This window comes from Trichosurus vulpecula, chromosome 1 (genome assembly GCF_011100635.1).
Source record: "Trichosurus vulpecula isolate mTriVul1 chromosome 1, mTriVul1.pri, whole genome shotgun sequence".
In the NCBI taxonomy this organism is placed as follows: Eukaryota; Metazoa; Chordata; class Mammalia; order Diprotodontia; family Phalangeridae; genus Trichosurus; species Trichosurus vulpecula.
Genome location: NC_050573.1, coordinates 444,639,585 through 444,663,911, shown reverse-complemented (window position 1 = coordinate 444,663,911; position 24,327 = coordinate 444,639,585). Strand labels below are relative to the sequence as shown.

The following is a 24,327-nucleotide window of genomic DNA, read 5'->3' as shown; positions in this document are numbered from 1 at the left end:
TACTTATCTCAATGCAGATGACCCTCCCCCCAATATCTGTCTTCATAGAACTCCATTTCCAGATTTCCAACTGCCTAATAGTTATTTCCACCTTGATTCTCTCACTGACACATCAGGCAAAACATTCTTAAAATCTTTACCCCAAAACTTAGCTCTCCCCTTAAACGGGTTTGTCATTCTCTCAGTTTTCCAGCCTTGAAACCTCAGTTTTCTTTGACTCCTCCCTTCCTATCTAATCAGTTGCTAACTCCTTCTAACTCTTATCTCCAAAATACAGTGTGCGTCCTCCATTTCCACCTCAACCACCCTAATTCAGGCAGTCATCTTTTCTTATCTAGGCTATTGTAAAAAAATTTCCTTATTGATCTTTATACCTCCAGTCTATGTCCTCTCCAATCCACCCTTTACACTGTTGTCCACATAATCTTCCTCATGCATGGCTCTGATCACATCACTTCTCCACTCAAAAACTGTTAGTGGTTCCCTGTTTTGTTCAGTCACATCTGACTCTTCATAACCTTGCGGAGCATACTGTCCATGGGGTTTTCTTGGCAAAGATACTGGAATGGGTTGCCATTTCCTTCTCCATCTCATTTTACCGATGAGGAACCTGAGGCAAACAGGGTTAAGTGACTTGTCCAGAGTCACAGTGCTAGTAAGTGTCTAAAGTCAGATTTGAATTCAGGTCTTCCTGACTCCAGGCTCAGTGCTCTATCCACTGAGCCATCTAGCTGCCAGTGGCTCTCTATTGCCTAACAAATAAAGAATAAACTCTGTCTTGTCATTCAAGGCCTTACACAATAACTCCAGCCTCCCTTTGCAGTTTTATCTCACTTTTTTTTTGGTACTCTACATTCTAGACAAATGGACTCTCTGCCTTCCGTTGTTTTCTTTTCTTCTAATCAAAATTATTCTGTCTTCTCTTATTCTCATACTTTCCATTTTCATCTTCATGCTTTAGCTTATAGTTTGCAAAGTGCTATGTATATATATATGCATATATGTATGTACACAAATATACACAAATATGCATATGTATGCATGTATTTATATATCTATTTCTCTGTGAGGTAAATGCCATTATCACTCCCATTTACAGATGAGAAAACTGAGACTCAGGGAGGCTAAGTGACTTGCCCAGTGTCACACAGATAGCAAGTGTCTGAGGTGGGATTTAAACTGAGGTCCAAGTCTTCTCCTCTTTCGAGATGCAGCTCAGTCGTCCCCTTCTCAATGAAACTCTCTTGATTTCCACTCGTTGAAAGTAGTCTCTCCTTCTCATATTTTGTATCTCTCATTTGTACTTTCAGCATTCTTTTTGGTATCATGGTTATTTATGTACCTGTCGTTTCCTGTCATTAAATTAGAAGTCTCTTGAGAGGAGAGTCTGTGTTACGTTGATTTTTCCATCCACTAGTGCCTAGCATAGGTGCCTTGAACTTACTTAATACGTGTTCTATTTCTACGTGGGGCATTTCCTGATTCCTCTAACTGCTAACTAATGTCCACCTCCCTCCCCCATAGAAACTCCTCGAGGGCAGGCACAGGTTTCATTTTTGTCTTTGTTTCTCTGATGCCTGCCATAGTGCCTGGAACATAGTAATTAACTGATTTATAAATCCATTTGATTAAATATTAAATTTTATTGGATTTATTAAAATTTGATATTTTTATGATATTTATTATGTGTTAACTCATAAAATTAGTTTATTAATAAATTCTTGTTGATAGATGTTTTAAAATCTACTATTTCGGGCCATTAGTGCATGGTAGCTGTGGTGCCCTGTTGCCAGTGACTTAAAGAGTTATAGTAATAAAATTATCAGATGCATAGTGATGCACCAGATAGTAGCAACTATATGATCACAATCCCAGCCTGGTAATACAAATACTTTGCTTACATAACATGGAACTATTTAATTAATAAGTAGGTGTTTGTAAGATGGATTTTAGTGTGTGTAAGGTGAATTTTGTTATTCTTTTTAAGATACTAGTTCCCATGATCCATGGCCATAACAATCTCTAGTTCCCAGGCTCATGGTTTGTAAACACCTCTGCCACACTCGTGCAGAGTTATATAATGGTAAATATTATAAACATTTGTGCTTAAAGCTGTAAATATCCACTGTGCCTGAGCAGTGAGACATAATGGTGAGATAATGTAAACTCATGAGGCTATTGCTGGCAAATTGCCTTCTTTGCCTGTTACCCTACAAATCAAGTAGGCGCTGGTCAGTAAGTAGGAAATAAAAATGCACAAGAGGAATGTGCATGTGTGTTTGCCTCAACTAGCCCCCACTGAGGCTTAGGACACTTGTAGGAGTTGTAGCTCCTGCTCCATTCTTGCTCACCCCTATGAGAAGAGTAACTAGGGAATGCTGTAGGAGTTGGTGCTCCCATTATCAGCAGCCCCATAAAGCAAAATAATTATTTGACCCCTTACTATGACTCCGTTCCTGTCTTCCTGGATTAAGAGTGAACCTGGGCTAGAACACCTGCTTGAAAAGTTCCCACTCCAATGTCTCCTGTGATACAGTAGGATTGTTTAATATGTCATCTGAATTCTCTTCCTCTGCATTAAGAATAGTCTATTCAAAATGGGACATACCAGTGGGATGTGCACCACGGGTTTAACTTGTTTTATACAGCATCTAGCCCAGAGCCACATAGAAACTAGGACCGATTAAAGGCAGCTGCTGCTGTTGCTGTTCCTACAACCACTGGCCATGCTGGTTCTAACTATCCTACCCCAGGGATGCTGTCATTGGTCTTGTCAATATCCATAACCAAGTTATACAAAGGCATGGTAGATACAGGACTGGCTGGAGTCGAGAAGAACTGGGTTCAGGTCATTCCCTGACACATTTTAGCACTGTGACTATTGATACGATGGGCAAGTCCCTTTACCTGATAGGGCTTCAGGAAACTCCTTATATAACTATGGGGTGCTGATCTGCTGTGGGGTAGAGAAAGTTTTTATAGACGTTCCCCAGACTAATGAAATTATACATCCGGACCTCACAAACAAACAACAAAACAAAGACCCTCGATGTACTTAATAATTGTGTGTTGGATTGACTTGAGCATTTGTTATTTGAAAGCCTGTAGCAAAGTGCCTGGGTAGCTAGATGGCTCAGTGGATAGAATGTTGGACCTTGAGTCAGGAAGATCTGAGTTCAAATCCAGCCTCAGACGTATACTAGCTGTGTAACCCTGGGCAAGTCACATTATCTCTGTTTGCCTTAATCCACTGGACAAGGAAATAGCAAACCACTCCAATATCTTTGCCAAGAAAATCCCATAGATAGTGTGGTTCACCCGGTCACACAGAGTCAGAGAAGACATCCACAACAACAGCAAAAGCACAGTGCCTGGATCGCAGGAGACATTTCATACATGTTAATTGACTGAGTAAAAAGAAAAACCTAGCTTACCTCAAAATTCTTTACTACTTCTAAAGCTCTGTGGTTTCATTGAAGTGGCATTTCTTTCCACCAGTGCAGGTCACAGCTCTATTATGTCTTAGTATTTGGTTTCATGCTTTTCTGTGAGTCCAAAAGATTACCCCTTGAGGGCAAACATTCTGGGTGATGGGCTTCTCTAACTTTAGTGAGGCTGCTCCTCAGACAGCAGACCAGAAGTCTATTGCTGGGTCTGTCTTCAGAGCTATTCCAGAGTACTTAGAACTGTCATTCTGGACTCGGCTAGGTTCATTTTCAAGAACCCAAAGTCGTGACAGGAGATGGGCTTTGGTAGAGGACCAGTGTAAATATCATTCATTGATTTGAAAGTTGTAGATCATAATAAACGCCTGCCCCCAGTGAGGAAGTAGGATTTATTAGCAGCAGACTTACTCATTCATATGCTACTCATTAGAAGGAAATGTTTTCCAAAAGGAAGTGTTGCATGGTGGGCAGAACATAAACCTTAGAGTTAGGAACATGTCATACAGGGTAAGTATTGATGTTTCAGGCAACTCTCCTTAAGATCATAAATTATAGAGTACGTGTCAATTTGTATCGGTATAGAGGGAACTTCCTCACTGGAGGAATGAATATACCAATGAAACCAAAGGTCTACTTCCCCTCTCTGCCCTCTCCCCGAAGTGTTTTATTTAGGAAAATCTTTGTAGGAGAAACTTTCTTTCAAGTGGATGTGTCTCGGGGAGGATGGGGGTGTGTGTATATATGTGTAGTTGTAGGTAATAGGCAACACATGCTTGCTCATGTCCCATCTGAAATTTGGCTTCTTCTTTACATGCACAAGACACTGGCCTGAGATTCACCTAACACTGCAAAGTTCATTGATCTCCATTTGGCCACAAGCAAAACGCTGTCAGCAATTTCCCTGCCTGGGTTTAGCTTTGTTTCAACTCAGAAAGACTCAGTACACTGGTAACAATGTTCTCTCCCCTCTGTGCAAATCATGCGCGTAGAGGCCTTGGAATCCAGCACCACGAGTCCAATCCTAAATAGATATTGGGGTAAATCAGATGGGTTCTAGGTTAAAGCTGCGGAGAGGTTCTTGGCCACTACAGGCAGTGTCTATGCTCACCTTCAAGACTGAGCTTACCCACAGCTGCAGCATCAAGGAGTATCTGAGTTCCTCCTGCTGTCCTGCAGTCAAACCCAATCTGTATCAGCCAAGAGGATCACTCTGAACTTGATTTTGCCTCAATAACCTTTTATTAAGCTCCTTCTCTAAGCAGAGCTCTGAATGGGGGAAGGAAGATGTAAAGTTTATGTAAGACTTCCTTCCTGCCTGCAAGAAGCTTATAGTCCATAGGAGAGGATAAGTCACAAACAGGTCCATAATTTACACAAAAAATGCACTAGAGAGTTAAAAATCAAGTATCGTGTGAAGCCACTCAGGGAATTATTTGCTTGTTTATAATTTTGTAAAGACTAATTTTTAAAAATCAAAATTGCACACTATTGAATTGAGTGGCAGAAATAAATTAATAAAGTGTAATCAGGCAGCTGACCACTACAGTCCCTATTTCTCCAGTGTGCCTTTCCAGCCAGTCTGCTTGTTTAAGCTAGAGGTCACCTCCTCTGACAGAAATGTCATTGAGGGGGTGGGGGCGGGGAACAACTCTTCCGAAGCCAAATGCACAAAGAGGAGGAGAAAGGTGAAGACTGGATATTGGGCCCCAGATTTCACTGAGTATTAAGCAGGAAACTGCCTGTGGGAAAGTCACCTAGCCTCAGTCATGTGGCCTTTGACCCTGACCCACTGGGGCTTCCATGTTCCTAATTCTGACTCTGAGTAGTCAGTCCTGCAAAGATGATTAGAAATGGACTCTCTTCTCTAGCTGAAGCTAGTCTAAACAAAATTGGAATCTATGTGTTCACATTCCTTTATCCAGAATATCAGTGATTATTACTGTAGTATTGGCTTCCTGGAAGCCTTGTACTGGCAAATTTTTAACAACCGGTTTTCCAGAAGGGAAACACATGCAAGACATGCTTTAAGTTTCTTTTGCATTATTAACATTTTCTTTATCACTTTCTTAGGTCTAGACAATCCACAAAAAAATAAATTGAGCCCCAAATTAAGATCAAAACAAATCAGGATTTTCCACATGTAAATGTTCACACTGAAAGTTTAACAGTTTGTTCTCATGAACTGATCTGAGATGACTCCAGCACATAATAATATATGCAGTCAGCCTTCTGCAACTGTTTTGATCACTATCATCAGTTCTGCTTGGTTTTGTTACTCATATTAGAATGACATCTATGGCCACAGAGCATGTAGCTTCAGGGAACTTCACTATTCTGATGAACATGGCCTTTTATTTGCACATTCACAAATTTTTTTTTGTGGGGGTGTTAGATTTTCATGTTTGCTTACAATTCCATGTCTATTTTCTATGTCCCTCTATCTTTCTCTCTCATCTTCCTTTCCTGTCTCCTTTCTTCCTTCCTTCTTTCCTTCCTTCCCTCCTCCTTTCCTTCCTCCCCTCCCTCTTTTTCTCCTCCTCCTTCCTCTTGTCCTCTTTCCCTCCTTGCTCCCCCCTCCTTTGATCAAACACTTATTGAGGTTCACTATGTGCAAAGAATCATGCTGGTTTCTAAAAAAGAAAAAAATGGACTATAAAATACAAGTGAATTCTCCTTGTTCTTGTGGGCTCCATCTGATTGCAGTACTTTGCAGATACACACCTTTTGTCTTTCACACTGTAATTGCCCAAAGGCAAAAACTTGCTCTGTTTTGAGCTTAGCAAGAGAACTGGCTCAAGTAGATGCTTCATGAATGCTTTCAAAACAAACTTTTCTGATAGAGTAGAAATTAAATTAAACTCCGTACTTGCCCAAATCTGATTTCTTTTAGGCGTGTTTTGGCATATAGGTCCTGGGTCTGTGGAACATGCCTAAATTGCGTGAACTTTAGAACTTTATATGTTGCTGAAATCTATGTAGCATAATACATATCTTTATTATAAGTGGTATTCATGTATTAAATGTTAAATCTCTCCCTCAATCTTATGTTTTCTAGATTGTGGCAGCCTGGGAAATTGGAGATGATTCATAACTTCATGTTACCCAGTTGAAGCTTACAACAAAATAATAGTAAAAGCCCACCTTTTCATATTGCTTAAAGGTTTACGAAGCAGTCCTATGAGTATAACAATCCTATGAGGTAGATGGCCCAGACGTTTCTATTTTACAAATGGAGAAACTGAAGTTCAGAAAGGCCTACCTAGTTATAAGTGTCAGAGCTGGGTCATAGCATCTTAAATGTTGGAAGGAATCTTAGTGACCATCTCATCATACCTTTCTTTCCTCTCCATTTTATAGCTAAGGAAACTGAGGTGCAAAGGGGTTAAACGATTTGTCCAAGTAAGCTGTAGATCCAAGATTCAAGTTTAGGTGTTTGACTTCAACTCTAGGCTCTTTCTACTATGTTCTCCTACTTGTTTATATGGTCCACACTTACTTTCCCACCTTCTTTCAGCATTTTTGCAAACAAATAAAATAAGCCAGTGATGGCTTCCAGACTTAGGATTCCCGCCCCCACCAAACTATTAGAACATGGGTTGTTTTTCTGTCTCAGAGGCTCTAATTTATTTCATGGAATGTATCAATTCAAATTAGAATATTCCTCAAATCCTCTCTCTCTCTCTCTCTCTCTCTCTCTCTCTCTCTCTCTCTCTCTCTCCTGAGTCATTTTCTTGAGTTTCATAGGCATAGGAACAATGGGTAAGTGAATCATCCTTACACTGTGGGAGAAATGATCTTTTTTCTCTCATTCATAATGTTCCACTCATTCAAATGAGCAGTAATTCAGTCCCTTGGCCAGAAATGCAAGAGAAAGCAGACCTTTAAGGAAATAATAACTTTGCTTTTAATTATAAAATGCCCTCCTCTGAAGAATTCAAGTCAGGCTGTGTACATTTTGACAAACACTGAATGTTGGATTCAAAACTAAGTTAAATGCAACAAGTGTTTATTGAATGTCTACCACTGTGTTTGTTTATTTTGGGCAAATGCCCAAAGTAGCACCTAACACCATGTTAATACCCCCTATACTGTCTCAAACTCCTTCACTGGCTCCCTATTGCTTCTGGGGTTGGGGGAATGCAAACTCCTCAGCCTGGCATTTAAGAAACTTTACAATTTGGCTCCAACCTGCCAAGAAAAGCATCTAGGTATGGTGGAAAGAACACTGGATTTGGAGTTGGAGGATCTGGATTAAATTTCTGTCTCCAGCTACTTATTACTTGTCTGACCTCAGATGAGCTACCTAACCTCTTTGGACCTCAGTCTCTTCATCTAAAAAAGGAGGAGGTTAGACTAGAGTCTCTTCCAGCTCTAAATTCTATATCCATTGCTTTTCTATCCCTGTTGTGGTTCAGTCATGTCCAACTCTTTGTGACCTCATTTAGAGTTTTCTTGGCAAAGACACTGGAATGATTTGCCATTTCCTTCTCATGCTACAGATGAGGAAACTGAGGCAAATGGGGTTAAGTGAGTTGCCCAGGGTCACACAGCTAGTAAGTGTCTGAGGCCAGATTTGAACTCAAGAAGATGAGTCTTCTTGACTCTAGCCCTGGTACTGTATCCACTGTGCTGCCTAGCTGCCCTTTTTTGTCTCAGTCAGTATTAATTCCTGTCATACACAGCAGTTTTAGCAAAAGGAGACTACCAACTCTACTCCTACCTCATCCTGCTTGAGCAGGCAATCTTTCTTGTCTCAAAACCTCTCTCATCGCTAGAGACTCAGACGCTGTCTCCCATGAAGCAGTCCTCCATTCTGCTGGTTGAAAGCAATCTCATCCATCCTCAGCCACATTGAGAATTAAGTGAAGGATTTTTTTTATTGTGTATTCCATCTGATTTTTATTAAATATTTCATGCATTAAGTTCCTGGAGCACTTTGGATCTGCCTCATCAAATTCCAACTTCTGTCATATTTATTTGAGTACCTGTATTATTTCCCCTACACCACTAGATAGTAAGCTCCTTGAGGTCAGGGATTATGTCCTTTTAAAAAAAAAAAGGAAATTTAAGCATAATTCCAACCCTAGGTTCTTTAGGAGTCTGCCATTTCCTCTATTGCTTCCTACATAGCAATTCAATTGAAGTCAACAAATATTAAGGACTATTAGGCAGCGTCGTAGATACCCGCAGAGACCCTGGCCTCAAACTCAAGAAGATGTGATTTCAAGGCTAGCCTCTGACCCATACTGGCACTGTGACGCTGAGCAAAACTAGATGGCCAACTCTAAACTCTCAGCGCTCTAGGCAAGTTTCTAAGACAATGAGTTGCGGAAAAGGTGCTGACCTGAAAATCTTGATTTCCCATTGGATGTATCAGTCCAAAGATATCTAATATAATTCGTTTATTTGAACTGAATTGTGATATTTTTTCAAACTTTGAATAAATTAAGGAGAATCCATTTCTCTGGGCACCTCTGGGTGCATTCGTTTGGATTCTATAAGGGGAAATGCAACTTCTCTTTGCAAAAAGAGAGTGAGAGGCCAGTAGTGGCTTCTGCCCACCCGCGGATTATACTTACATTTCTCTTACACAGAGGCGTTTGTGAAAGCGAAACAGATTGGGAAATTGCGCCCCCTATGTCGCTGTCTACACAGGGCTTTGACCAACCGAGGTCACACATGCAATCTATCACCTGCATACCGAGGAGTCGAATTTTCGGGCATTACAAACAGGCACATTTATTAAAAAGAAATCCCGGGGAAAGTGTCCCTCCTTTGTGGTTCCTGTGTGTTCGTCCTCGGGGGCTACCTTACGTAGTCTGCTCCCTCTACTCTCCCTCCCACAGAACCTCACCTAGATTCCAGGGCGCAGAGTGGAAGACACCCTAAACATTGTTTAAAGACCTTGTCGCAAGTATCTTCCCTTCTTTTCGCGACCGGTGGCCTTTGCTACCTCTCCACGTAGGCGCTAAATCATGCCTGGGAGAGGCAGGGGTGCTCGTTTTGAGAAGGTGCCGGCCTGGGGAGTCTGGGTTCCAGCTGCCTACTTGGGGAGCTCCCACCGTTCAGAAAACTCTTTTCTTGTCGGATGTGGTTTCCCCTTAATGAATCACTTATGCCGGCGTGTTCACTGAGCTGTTCAGCAGTGTAATTTTAGTCCGCCGTTGTTTGGCTGAGCTGCGTAGCTTCCCCATCTCCCCTTCCCCCCCCCCCCCCTCACCATACGATCCCCATTTGGAGAGAGCAGACAAGAAAAAGAGCCCCTTGGTAGGCAAGGACTAGCCTGCGGGCCACCAGCAGAGTTCCCTGTGCACAAGGCGGGGCTCCTTGTGGGGGATGGGGGAAAGGAAGGCTAACTGGAGGGGGAAACGACCTGCCCTTGGTCGCCTCCCGCGGGCTTAGAAGCAAGGATCTGCCTCTGGCCTAACCCTATCTAAGCCTGGACTGGGAAGGAAGGACCAGGAGATTCCCTCCCTACCTGGACCACAGCAGGCCTCAGACCGGTAGATTCACTAGAACTTGGAGACTGGAAAGGGAGGGGTGGGGATCAGGTATGGAAGTTGAGAGGCTGGCACGAATAGGCCCCAGGGTGTAGCGGTAGGGCCTCGACTGTGAACCCATCGAGTGCTGTGTCTGGGTGGTCCAGGAAGGTGCTTCCTCACACCATATTTCTTTCAGCTCCTCGGCTCTGAACCCATCCAGAGTGCTGTGTCTGGGTGGTCCAGGGAGGTGCTCCCTCACGCCAGCTTGGCCCTCTCAACCATCCTCTCGTCCAGAGGGCAGAGAGGGCGGGGGCAGCAGGGCGCTCCCTGAGAGTCAGCCACCACCCTTCTCCATTCTGAGCTGTTCTGGGGGTGCTGCCCATTTCTTAGGCCCAGGGGAAACTCCCTGCTTGCTAGAGAGCTGTTTCAATGCCCCATGCCTCGCTTCTCCTTTCCTCCTCCTCCTCCTCCGTTTCCTGACTTCCTGGAGGGTGGGCCTGGGGTCTCATCTTCTAAAGAAACTGCCTGGAAATCGCTTCCTCCAAAGACACATCAACCCCAGGCAACGCTCAGGATTCGAGGCCTCTATGTCTTGGCCCTGACCTTAGTTGGGTTGCATTTGACTCAGCTTCCATCGGAGTTTCCGTTCCATAAAAGATATTGCCCAGGCCTTCCCTCTAGATTTCAGCTGTCTGTGGCTCAGACCACCCTGGGCCTCAATGTTCTTCCCCGCCCCCAACCATCTAGTTGGGAGGGTGTCTACACGTGAGTGTCCAAGTGCTTAGAGAATGAGAGGGTGTCCTCCAATGCTCTTATCTTTCGCGTGTGTCGCATGATGGCACGTAGTGGATGCTTAGTACATGCATGTATACAATGGCATTATAATGTACATGCATCCCTGGCATCTACTTGAACTCTATGACACCCACAGGCCTGAGTGGTTTGGGACTCCGTGAGGTGGACTGAGGAAGGAATTCCTCTTCCAAGCCAGTCTACTTCCAGGAAGACGTGTGTGTGTGTGTGTGTGTGTGTGTGTGTGTGTGTGTGTCCTTCGTCGGGTGGGTATAAAGTGGCTAGTGGCTGAGTTGGGGAGTCCGTGTGCTGGCATTTGGACAGGGTCAGAAGCGGTGAGGGACGAGTACATCCTCCCAGATCCCGATCATCCGATCCTGCCTTCAGGATCAAGGGAAGAGGCTCCTGGGGTCGGTCCGGTACCTCCCACTGCCCTTGGCCCGGCTCGGTGCGGCTCTGCGGCGGGAGCGCTTCGGCTCTCTTTCCCAGCAGCTCCGGAGTCTTCCTTCCTCCAGCCTTCTCGGATCCCGCCCGCCCGCCCAGCTGTCAAAACAGGGGGTGTCTCTTTCATTCTGGCTCACAAAGTCCCAAAGGGGAACAGGGGCTTTAACGCTTGTGTTTGGACACAAGCAATTATCCCTAATTATTCTTTTTCTTTTGAGTCTGCCCGTCCCGCTGGAGAGCCCGCCGAGGAACAGGCCCTGTAATCCTCCCCAGTTGGTTGATCTCAGTGGGTTCTGGGCGGCCGGAGGCTCCGTGGCTTTCATGTCACTGCGGGTTTAGAGCTGATTGAAACTCATTGCGATGGGGGAATTAACCCCGGGGCCCAGGCTTTCAGTGGCCTCTGATAAGAGATTATACGTGTTGATGGCAAGCTTTTCTTGGCAAAATGTTTTCAAAGGGCTCAGAGTTGTTAAATCAAAGCGCCATTGAATTGTCCACGACCACCCCCTCCCCCTCCCTGCTTCTCCTGCCCTTCCCCCACTTTACCTCCCCTTTCCATCTCGGCCTCCTTAGTCCCTGAGTCCCCCAGCTGGGAACGAAGCAGTGGCTGCACACAGAGGCAAGCCCCCTGTTTGTGGGAACAATGGCAAGTGCTGACCATCTACCCCGGAGATTCTTTCTCCACCTAGCAGACGAAAGTTTTTCTCCTTCTTTTCCTCCTTCTCCTTCTCTTTCTCTTGGCCTCCTCCTCCTTTTTCTCTATCGCCTGAAGTTTCAGGGAATTACAAAGCAATGTCCTTATCAAATAGTTTCCCTGGATCCTCACCGAGGAAAGGTTTGTTTTTGTAGGTGCTGCTATTGATAGGCACTCCGTCCCCTCCCCAGCACATACCATGTACCCTTCTCTGCCTCTCACCCCCTTGCTTTGGAAAAGAAAACATGCACCAGATAAAAGGGATTTTTGCAAACATACATGGTGTGTGTGTGTGTGTGTGTGTGTGTGTGTGTGTGTGTGTGCGCGTGCGCGTGAGTGTATGTGTGTGCGTGATAAAGTATGTAAGGATCCTTATTTAAATAAAACAATTTTAGGCTTCCTTTCTAAACTATGAAGAGACTAGCAATATCAGTGTTAGAAAGCTTTGCAGAGAAAAGTTCTGGTGGCACAGGAACTGTGGGTTTACAGACTAGGGACCTTTTAAAGGAATGTATGGATTCAAATTCAGCTTTGTGTGAGTGGTGTGTGTGTGTGTGATTTGGGATTCTCTTTATTCTGAGTTCTGAGATGATCAATCCATGAATGTATATTTATGATGCATAGCACTTGGACATAGAAAAAAAACTTTCTACTCTTAAGGAGTTGACAAGCTAATCTGGGAGATAAGATCCATCTATTAGCAAAAAATAAACAAGGCAGCTGATTGTAAGTGCCTGAATGAGTGGACTGAACTGGACAATCACTGCTGTGGGAGTTGAGGGGGATTCCTGGGCCTGGGGTGCCCTGGGACCACTTAGGTTTACAGATTTAGAGCTGGAAAGGGCCCCAGAGGTCATCTTATCCGACATCCTCTTTTTATAGATAAGGAAACAGAGGCAAAGAGACTTGTAGTCAGTTGTAGAGCTGGGATTCAGACCCATGTCCTTTGGTTTCAGGGGCTTTCTCCACATGACAGCCCTTCAGTTACTTTAAGACAACTCTATTGTCCTAGAGGAAAGAGAAGCTCCTGCTCTGACACTGTAGTACCTTTGTGACCTTGGGCAAGTCACTTAACTTCTCTGGCCTCAGTTTCCTCAAATATGAAATGAAGGGAGAATAGGACTAGTGACTTCTAAGTTTGCTTCCACTGCTAAATCTATTATCCAATGATCCTTTAAGTTCCCCAAAGTCTGTTCTTTTCCAGGTGAATTTCTCATGTCCTTCAACCAATATTCACATGACATGGCCATATATCCTGGCCATTATCTTGTAGATATGTAGTTTAGCAATATCCCTCCCAAAATGTGGCACCCAGAATTGAGCATAATATTCAAGATGAGGTTTGAAGCTGGCAGAGTACAGCAAGGACACTTCCTGTATTCTGAATAGTAGGCTTTTTAAAAATTGCAACCCAAGACCACATTTGTTTTTTGTTTGTTTGTTTTTGTGGCTGCCGATAATGCAGTTGATTCAAGTGAGGCTTTCAGTCCTTTAAGGCCACGGATCTTTTTCATAGAACTGCTATCTATCGATGATTCCATGTCAAGTTTAATTTTTTCAACACTAGTGCAGAGCTTTGCATTTATCTCTCTCTTAAATATGGTCCACTGTACCAGTTGGTCAAGGATGTGTGTGTGTGTGATCCTATAATCCAAGGGTAGCTACCCCTCACAGGTTAGTGTCATGATATCTATGCTTGATAAAAAAGCTGAATAGCATAAGGCTAAGCACAGCTCTCTGGGGCATTCAGCTGATACTTCTTTGAAATGAAGTTATTAATGACTACTCTTTGGGTCCAGTCATTCATCATTGGCTGAAATCACTTAACTGTCCTCCATCTAGTCTAAATTTCTCCACCACACCCACAACATATGAAAGACTTCATCAATGGCTTTGCTGAAATGTAGGGAAACTATGTTTATAGCATTCCCCATCTTGGATAGAACAGGGATTTCTCTCCTCATTTTACAGATCCCTGAAAAGCAAAGTTACACTGCTAGTAAATTAGGTAGGATTGCTAGCATTTATGGAGTACTTGAAGATTTGCAAAGCACCTTACAAATAGTAAAATAAAGATCTCATTGAATCCTCACAACAACCCTGGGACATGGGTGGCATTATTATCCCCAATTTACAGATGAGGGAACTGAGGATATAGTGGTTAAGTGATTTGCTCAGAGTCACACAGTTAGTAAGTGTCTCAGGTTGAATTTGAACTCAGATCTTCTTGACTCCAAATCTAGTTCTCTTTTAATTGCAACATCCTGTCTCAAAAGCCTATGGCCATTTGCAATGTCTAAATGCATTTTTAAATGTCTATCTTGTAATTAGTTCTAAGATTAGTCCCAAGAAAGATGTTTCTACTTAAAGTGTTTGCTCATTAAACTGTAAAGAACAGAGATCCATTGCTTACCACATAAACATCAGGATGCAATGCTGAAGCATCCTCCCTAGAAATGTTGCTTGTGGGGTTGGTGTTCACTCTGCATTTCTTCCATGTGCATGGAAATGACATGATGAAAGCAGAAGGTGGTATGAGATGGTGTGGCTCAGTGCTGGGAAAATATTTCTAAATTATATAACATAAGAAGCAGAACATGAATAAGGTTTGCCTTGGTTTTTTTGTTTTTTTTTTAATAGAGGCCTCCTATTCACATGGTCTGATTTAAAAAAAATTTTTTTTCTAGTATTTCCAGATCCACACCAACACAAGTTGGATCCTAAATGCTCATAATTGGTCCTGGTTCCTAAAGACATCTGGGTTTTTTTTTCTTTCTGAGAGAACATCTCTAGTACATGTGTTGAGTTTACAGCAATGTTCAGAAGCCTGCCCTAGCCCTCAGTTAATTCTCCTGTGCAGAGTCCAGTGACTAGTTGTGTTTTTCTTGATTCAAGGTGACAAAGCAATACTGCACTAGCAGTCACCCCACTGACGTCTAGGACTCCCTCCCCACCCCTGTCTATTGTTCCATCTTGTACATATCTCTTGCACATATGTGGGATTCGCTGTCCTTATCTGTAAAATGAGGGCTTGGGGATCTCTGAGGTCTTTCCCAGTTCTAAGATCCCCTAATTTGAAGCTGGAGGCTCTAGTCTCTTCCCCAGGTTCTTTTTTGCTAATTCATTCTTGTCTTTTCAACCCCTGATCTGGGAGGACGGCAATTTCAGAATTCAATCACTGTGGCTTTAAATTTGTAATAGAAAAATACTTTCCCAATAGCATAATAGAATTTCTATCAATAGTAACAGGAAAATTATTTCCTCATACAAGATGGTAAAGTACAGCAGAAAGGAGCAGCTAGGTGGTGAAGTGGATAGAGCACTGGCCTTGGAGTCAAGGGGACCTGAGTTCAAGAACTGCCCCAGATACTTACTAGCTGTGTGACCCTGGGCAAGTCATTCAATCCCAATCCACACTCCCCCCTCCAAAAAGAAGTTCAGCAGAAACCTGATGATACAGGATCTGAATTTCACAGAATGGATCTAGTAGTCTCAGAAATTCCACCCCAGTTTTATTTTGGAGCGGGGATTGGGGTTAAGTGACTTGCCCAAGGTCACGAAGCTAGTAAGTATGTCCAGTGTCTGAAGCTGGATTTGAACGAAGATCCTTCTGACTCCAGGGCTGATGTGCCACTCACTGCACCACCTAGCTGCCCCTTCCACCCCAGTTTTAATCTATCCCTGAACTTTTCTGGGTAAATAAAAAAATTTCTAAAACATTTCTGGGAGAAAGGACTCTCTAATTTTCACATGAAAATAATTTAGAAATAGACATTGCTTCCTAAAGAAAATAACATCAATAGCATACAATAAAAGAGAAGACTGAAAATTTTAGAAAATGTGTTTCTAGTTTCTAGCACAGTGGTGGTGATGGGGGGAGAGGGAGGTAAGGGGAAGAGTTGGTTCCCTTTCACCTAGGCCAAGTTGATGAATCATACAAAATAAGGAGTAGATAACAGAGATAAGGAGTTGTTAATATGTAAACTAAGTGCAAAGATAATCTATGCCTTCTTATCCCTTTAGGAAATGTGAGGAAGTTTTCCTGATGGCATTGGAAGGGCAGCTGGACATTAGCTTACTGGTCTTGGGGGCATGGAGCAGTTTTATAGAGTATGACTACTATGCTTGTACCATGATGGAGGTGAAGTGGGGAGGAAGGGCTTTTTTTTTTTCTCCACGCCACCAATTGTGAGAACTAGCCCAGGCAACTGAGAATCAAAAAGAGGAGCAGAACCATGGAGTCTAGCTTAATGACCTGTCCAGGAGACATGTAGTACCTACAGGAACAAAATAAGGACACCATGAAAAGAGAAAAGACATTATGGCTCTGCATTATGGAAGGTGTAAGTTGCCTTGGCCACATATATTATTTACATGTGTGTCTTGCTACCAGTTTACTATAAGTTTATGTTTATTCTCCCCATTGACACTTTGTATATTTATAGGAGAGTGTACCCTAGGTTTTACTTTGAGTTAGTTGTATCTACTGGATGACTATTAAGGAGAAGCACACCAGTTGGGGCTCGTGAGCTATAGTTTTAAGAATGCAGACTACAGAGTAGGTTTGATCCTAGTAATATTCTCCCTTTGGGCAACCCAATACATGAGTGTGAGTATGAGTTGTGGGGAGTAGCCCTAGAGGGGTGATACACAAAGATTCCTAGACTTTATAAAGGGTTGGACTGACTCTCCCTTCCAACTTCCCTGTCATTGTTAAAGGCATTTATCCAGTCATCCCTACAACCAGCAATATCAACTATAGACTGCAACTAATGGTAAGCCCAAGCCCTGGAGTGCCCCTCAGACCATTCATTGGTCCTATTTCCAGCCTGGCTTCCATAGCCATCATGGAGAGGAGCAACACTTTGTGGAGGTACAAACTGGCAACTGCTTCTGCCAAGATAAAAATAAACATCAATTTAGAAGAGAAATGAGAAGATTTGGAGTATGGTTAAACTAGCTCAGACATGGCCTATTTAAAGAAGTTACTCACACTAAAAATGGGAATGGATAAAAGAATACATGTTAACAAAAATCTTCACTATTTCTAAAGGATGTTTAATTATTAAAGCAGATCATCCTGGAACATCTGGGACACTGACCTCTCACAAGTGTGGCTCTCACTGAGACCTGGCTCCCTCCTGGTGATAGGGCACCCCTAGCCATTCTTTCTAGTACTGGTGAAACTTTCATTCATATCTCCCTGCTCCTTGATCATGGCAGGAGAGTAGGAACACTCCTTGCTCTCTATTGCCACTTCCAGATTCTCCCTGTATCACCATTACTCTGTAATCTCTCCTTTGAAGTTCGTTCAATCTAAATTTTTCACTTAATCAGGGCCATCTCCAATCGTCCTGATCTATATCTTGCCACTGGACCCAGAGGGCTCCGGATAAGAGAGTAAGGCTGAGACTGTGCACAGCCCTCCCTCACTTAAATCCAATTCCCTTGCAAGTCATGACAGGACCTTCCTGGTGTCAAGGTCCTCTTCTAGAAGGAAGGACAAACAACAACCACCTCATCAAGATTCGGGGTACTAAGCCCCAGGACACTCCCTCTCCTACCTTTGTGAGTTCAGGACCTGACTTACAGTCTTTCTCTCCACTCTAATTCCTGTCCTTATATTAGGGGACTTCAGTATGTTGTTTGTCCTTCATTTTTGAAGAGGACCAATGACACCACAGAAGAGAAAGAGATCACATACCTCTCACAACTATGGGTAGGAAGTATATTCTTAGCCAAACAAGAGACAGTTACCATTACAAAGGTAGAAAACTTCAATTACTTGAAACTGAAAAGTTTCTGGACAGACAACATTAATGCACCCAGGTTAAGAAAGGAAGTGTTTGAATGGGGGAAAAAACCCTTGGTATAAAATTTCTCTGATAAGTGTTTTGGGTTCAAGATGTGTGTGTATGTACACACACACACACACACACACACATATACATATATACAATTTATAAACGTGAGACTAATAGTCATTCCCTGGTAGATAAATGGTCAAAGGATATGAACAGAGAGTCCTCAAAAGAACTGCCAAATATTCACAACCACATGAAAAACATACATCTTAATATTCTTTCAAATAACCTGACTTCCCAGTTCCTTAATTTATTCAATTGTCATAGCCTATTTCTGCATTCCACTTCAGCTAAACACAGATGGTATTATCCTTGATTTTGCCATCATCCGCAAGTGTTCCATGTACATGGTCAGGAAATCTGACCATCTTTCCCTATACATTAGCCTAACCCTGTTCTTCGTTGTCTTCATTGTTACCTCCAATCCCTCTCCCTTCAGTTCTTTCCTAAGCTATAACTCCTGCACTGGGTAAATTCTCCTGCCTTCTCTATTTCAAATCCTTGGTGAACTAGTTCAATTTTATGTTCTCCTATGTACTATCTTTATCCTATTGCCTGCCAATCATGCCTTGCCAAACCCTGGTGTTGGATTATTTCCACCATCTACTTACTTCACTATTATTCATATGCTGCTGAATGAAGCTGGAGAAAATCATGAAACCATGATGGTTGGGTAGACTATATATTTATGCTACATAATCTCGGCTGTGTCCAACACCTCCCAAACTGGTTCACATTTCTACTTACCACAGATTTGACTGTTATAAACAATTACATCCCTACTCAAAGCTAAGGACTTTGCCTCATATCTCATACACATATCTCATATCTCACTCATCTAAGGACTTTGCCTCATATCTCATACACACACAAAAATAGAGGCTTTCATCGAGACCTTCCTCTTTTCTCTTACTTCTCATATCTCATTAATCAGATATGTTCCATAAGGTATCTATGGGGAAAAGATATCTTCCTTCTCCCCTGTCTCACATGAAGAGGTGACCCTTCTCCTGGTCAAGGCAAATACATCTTGAAGAAACTTTTCCCAATCCATTCCATTTTCTCTAGCAGATTGCTCCAACTACCATCCCCACTGTTAAACTAATCTTCATTCTTTTTCTATATACTGGCTGCTTCCCTACTGCCTCCAAATAAGTCCGTGTCTCCACTATGCTTTAAAAAATAATCATTGCCTAGCTCTCTCTTCCCTTTCACAGCTAACCTTGTGAAAGCTGGCCATACTAAATACTTGGACTTCTACACTAACCCTCTTCTAAATTGTCTGCAGTCTGGTTCCCACTTTCATCATTTAACTGAAATTACTCTATCCAAAGTTATCAATAATCTTTTAATTGCCAAATCTAGTGTCTTTTTCTAAATCTTCATCCTTCTTGACCTCTCTGCAGCCTTTGACACTGTCAATTGTTATCTGTTTCTGGATACTCTCTCCTTCTTTGTCTCCTTTGCTGCATCCTTCTTCAGATCACCCATTAATAATGGGTGTCCCCCAAGGATCTGTCCTGAGCTCTCTTCTTTTCTCCCTGTATATTATCTCTCTTGGATATCCCATTAGCTTCCTTGGGTCTAATTATTATCTTTATCTAGATAGTTCTCAAATCAATTAATCTAGTGCCCTTACCTCTCTCTTGACCTCCAGTCTCACATCACCAACTGCCTCTCGGATTCCTCAAACTGGATGTTCTATCAACATCTCAAACTCAATGTGTCCAAAGCTGAACTCTCTCTCTCACACGCACCCCAACTCTCTCTTTTCCATATTTCACTATTACTGTCATTGGTCCTCTTCAAGAATGAAAGATGAACAACAACAACAATTGTAAAGGGCACTATCATTTTCTTAGTCATCCAGGCTCACAAACTTGGTGGCATTCTCACCTCCTTGCTCTTGTCTCTCATATGCAATCTGTTGCTAAGTCTTGTCATTTCTACATTTTCTTTTCTTTTATAAATAGAAATTATCTCAAACTTTTTATTGAATGCTATGACAAATTGTGCAAATAATAATGAAATCATTATGTTAAAGCCCAAAGGCTGTCACTTCTCAAAACAAATTTATACATCTGTTTTATGATTAATACTTTGTAATATAATCTGAGATGTGGTAGTACAAGACCCCTCTTTTTTGTTTTTGTCTTATTTTTTTAATTAATATTTTTAGTTTTCAGCATTGATTTCCATAAGATTTTGAATTACAAATTTTCTCCCCGTTTCTACCATCCCCCCACTCCAAGATGGCATATATTCTGATTGCCCCATTCCCCAGTCAGCTCTCCCTTCTGTCACCCCACTTCCCCCCATCCCGTTTTCCCTTACTTTCTTGTAAGGCAAGATAGATTTCTATGCCCCATTGCCTGTATATTTTATTTCCCAGTTGCATGTAAAAACAACTTTTTTTGAACATCTGCTTTTAAAAGTTTGAGTTCCAAATTCTCTCCCCTCTTCCCTCCCCACCTGCCCCCCCTAAGAAGGCAAGCAATTCAACATAGGCCACATGTGTATCATTATGCAAAACCCTTCCATAATACTCATGTTGTGAAAGACTATAATTTGCTCCCTCCTATCCTGTCCCCCTTTATTCAATTTTCTCCCTTGACCCTGTCCCTTTTTGAAAGTGTTTGCTTTTGATTGCCTCCTCCCCCTATTTGCCCTCCCTTTTGTCGTCCCCCCTTTATTATCTCCTTCCTCCTTCTTTCTTGTGGGGTAAGATACCTATTTGAGTGTGTGTGTTATTCCCTCCTCAAGTCAAATCCAATGAGAGCAAGATTCATTCAGTCCCCCTCACCTGTCCCCTCTTCCCTTCCAACAAACTGCTTTTTCTTGCCACTTTCATGCGAGATAATTTACCCCATTCTATCTCTCCCTTTCTCCCTCTCTCAATATCTCTCTGTCATCCCTTAATTGGATTTTATTTTTATCTATCTATATATATATATGTATATTCCCTTCAGCTACCCTAATAGTGAGTCTCATGAATTATACACATCATCTTTCCATGTAGGAATGTAAACAAAACAGTTCCACTTTAGTAAGTCCCTTATGATTTCTCTTTCTTGTTTACCTGTTCATGCTTCTGTTCGGTTAAGCTAAGTTAGGTTTGGATTTGGATTTGAGCTGGGATTAAGGCACACTCCTGAGAGAACATGGTTTTTATTGAAAGACAGGGGAAATACTCTAACAAACACAGTTAACACAACAAAGACAAAGACACAAACAACATAGATTCATCACCTCTTGGGGGAACTCCAGCACTTGATCCTCTCAAAGCTGAGGGGGGTCCCGGTTTACACAGCCCAGCTTGATGAAAGCCTGAAAGGGAAACTGATCCCAGGAAGCTTCCTCTCCATAGTGAGATCCCACTAGCTTCTTCCACGTGGGGACTTTTATAGCTTCCTGAACAAGGAGGGCCTACTGCTAACTGCCCCGGATGTTCCCCTCCGGAAGGGGCAGCCACTCACCTCGGGAGGGGAAGATCTTGTCAATCATTTTGTTTTTTGAGAACTGGCTAGGTCCTCAAGAAGCAGTTTTGGAATTTCCTGTCCTTTGTCTTAAGAGTTACCTGTTCTTTGTTCAGGCCTGTCTCCTAGTGTATTCCATTCTTTTCTTTTGGGCCAATTAGCAAGAAAGGAGTGTCTGAGAGGTCCATTCTCTAGGTTTGTCAGTTGGAGAGGAATGTCTGATTCTTTATTGCAAGCTGGAAAGTCTAAAGATCTTGCAGGAGCTGGGGGATGGGGGGAAGGAAGAAAAGCTGGGCTTACACTATAATATGGAAGATCTTCTATGATGATTTATCATTCAACTTCTCTTGATTCTTGTGTTTGAAAGTCAAATTTTCTATTCAGCTCTGGTCTTTTCACTGAGAAAGCTTGAAAGTCTTCTATTTTATTGAAAATCCATATTTTGCCTTGGAGCATGATACTCAGTTTTGCTGGGTAGGTGATTCTTGGTTTTAATCCTAGCTCCATTGACCTCTGGAATATCATATTCCAAGCCCTTTGATCCCTTAATGTAGAAGCTGCTAGATCTTGTATTATCCTGATTGTCTTTCCACAGTACTCAAATTGTTTCTTTCTGGCTGCTTACAGTATTTTCTACTTAATCTGGGAGCTCTGGAATTTGGGGACAATATTCCTAGGAGTTTTCTTTTTGGGATCTTTTTCAGGAGGCGATCAGTGAATTCTTTCAATTTCTATTTTACCCTCTGGCTCTAGAATATCAGGGCAGTTCTCCTTCATAATTTCTTGAAAGATGATATCTAGGCTCTTTTTTTGATCATGGCTTTCAGGTAGTCCAAAATTTTTAAATTATCTCTCCTGGATCTATTTTCCAGGTCAGTGGTTTTTCCAATGAGATACTTCACATTGTCTTCCATTTTTTCATTCCTTTGGTTCTGTTTTATAATATCTTGATTTTTCATAAAGTCATTAGCTTCCACTTGCTCCAATCTAATTTTTTTTTTAAGAACAAGGCAATTTATTAATGAATCTGGTCTAGTTTGTCTTAATGTTTCTTGTTGGCAGCTGCCACCTGTCTGGCAATTCTGTCCAGGTCTCTCTGTCCCTGAGGTATCAGCTTCCGGCCCCCATCCTGGTCCTTTTCCACCATCTTGAGGCCTTCCAAGGCTTGCAGGACCCTCCGGGCCACGCTCTTGGAGCCCCTGCTGAAGTGACTGGGCATGACCCCGTTGCGCTGGCGCCCCCCGTAGATCTTGGTCATGGATCCTACGCCGGCCCCGCCTTGGAGGTAAAGGTGCCGGGCCATGGAGGCAGCCCAGGTGTAGAACCAGTTCTCGTCGTAGGGCGCCAGCTCCTTATGTTTGGCCAACTTGACCGTGTCCACCCATTCGGGGACTTTCAGCTTCCCTGACTTTTTCAGAAAGGTGGCCAGGGCCGGGACGAACTCCTGCTGGTTCACGTCCTTCACCGTGACTCCGGGCATCGTGTGGGTTCCGCGCAGCCAGCCAGGGGAAAGGTCCAATCTAATTTTTAAGGTAGTATTTTCTTCAGTGGTCTTTTGGACCTTCTTTTCCATTTGGCTAATTCTACCTTTCAAGGCATTCTTCTCCTCATTGGCTTTTTGGAGCTCATTTGCCGTTTGAGTTGGTCTATTTTTTTAAGGTGTTATTTTCTTCAGTATTTTTTTGGTTCTCCTTTAGCAAGTCATTGACTTGTTTTTCATGGTTTTCTTGCATCACTCTCATTTCTCTTCCTAATTTTTCTTCTACTTCTCTTGCTTGCTTTTCCAAATGCTTTTTGAGCTCTTTGAGACCAATTAATGTTTTTCTTGGAGGCTTTTGATGTAGGCTCTTTGACTTTGTTGACTTTTTCTGGCTGTATGTTTTGCTCTTCTTTGTCACCAAAGAAATATTCCAAAGTCTGAATCTGAATCTGAGTCCATTTTCGCTGCCTGTTCATGTTCCCAGCCAACTACTTGACCCTTGAGCTTTCTGTCAGGATATGACTGCTTGTAGGGTAGAGATTACTTGTCCCAAGCTTTAGGGGCTACACTGCTGTTTTCAGAGTTATTTCTACACAGCAAGCTCTGCCACACTAGCTCTCTTCCCCCACCAAGAACTGCCAACCCGGACTGCGACTCAGATCCAAGCAGGCTCTACACTCCCACTCTGATCCACCACTTAATTCCTCCCACCAGGTGGGCCTGGGGCTGGAAGCAACTGCAGCTGTAGCTCTGGAAGCTGCCTCAGAGCTGCACCACCTCTGCTGCCTCTGGGGTGGTGGCCAACTGCGAACTCCTTTCACTCTGTCCCAGCAGCTTTTTCCCACTAACCTACTCTGTTGTCTTTGGCATTTGTGGGTTAGAAGTCTGGCAACTGCCACAGCTCACCGATTCAGGGTGCTACAGCCTGTTCTGCCCGGCTTGGGTTCTGGGTGGTCCAGGTGCAGCCCACACTCAGCTCTGCTCCACTCTGCTCCCAGCTCCATGCGATAGACCTTACCCAGCAACCATCCAGGCTGTTGTGGGCTGGAGCCCTGTTTCCCTCTGCTATTTCGTGGGTTCTGCAGTTCTAGAATTTGTTCAGAGCCATTTTTTATAGGTGTTTGGAGGGACCTGGGGGAGAGTTTTAGGCAAGTTCCTATTTTCCAGCCACCATCTTGGCTCCGCCCCCATTTCTACATTTTCAACATGTCTTATGTATATCCATCCCCTGGTCTCCACTCACACAGTTGCCACTCTGGTGTAGGCCCTTATCACCTCATACCTGGGCTACTGTCATAGCTTTCTGATCAGTCTCCCTGACTCAAGTTGCTGTCTATTTCAGCCCATCCTTCACTCAGATGCCTAAAATACAGGTTTGACCATGTCACTTCTCCTCGCCATTAAACTCTGCTGGCTCTTGTTACCTCATTACCTCGTGAATCAAATAAGACCCTCTGTTTGGCCTTTAAAGACTTGCACAAAATGCTATCCACATCCACATAAAGAACTATGGAGTCTGACTGCAGATTGAAGCACACTATTTGCTCTTTTTTTGTTTTTCCTTTCTTGTGGTTTTTGCTTTTGTTCCATTTCTTCTTTCACAACATGACTAATGTGGAAATGTGTTTAACATGATTGTATATGTATAA

The 24,327-nt window shown here is 42.8% G+C and overlaps 1 protein-coding gene across 1 annotated transcript; it reads right to left on the bottom strand.

Moving 5' to 3' along the window:
- Positions 1–22,200: 22,200 nt before the first annotated feature.
- Positions 22,201–22,678, bottom strand: LOC118834013 (40S ribosomal protein S19-like). The gene has a single exon (XM_036741451.1). It carries the CDS (start codon positions 22,676–22,678, stop codon positions 22,241–22,243), a length of 438 nt encoding a protein of 145 aa, XP_036597346.1. The 3' UTR covers positions 22,201–22,240.
- Positions 22,679–24,327: the final 1,649 nt, after the last annotated feature.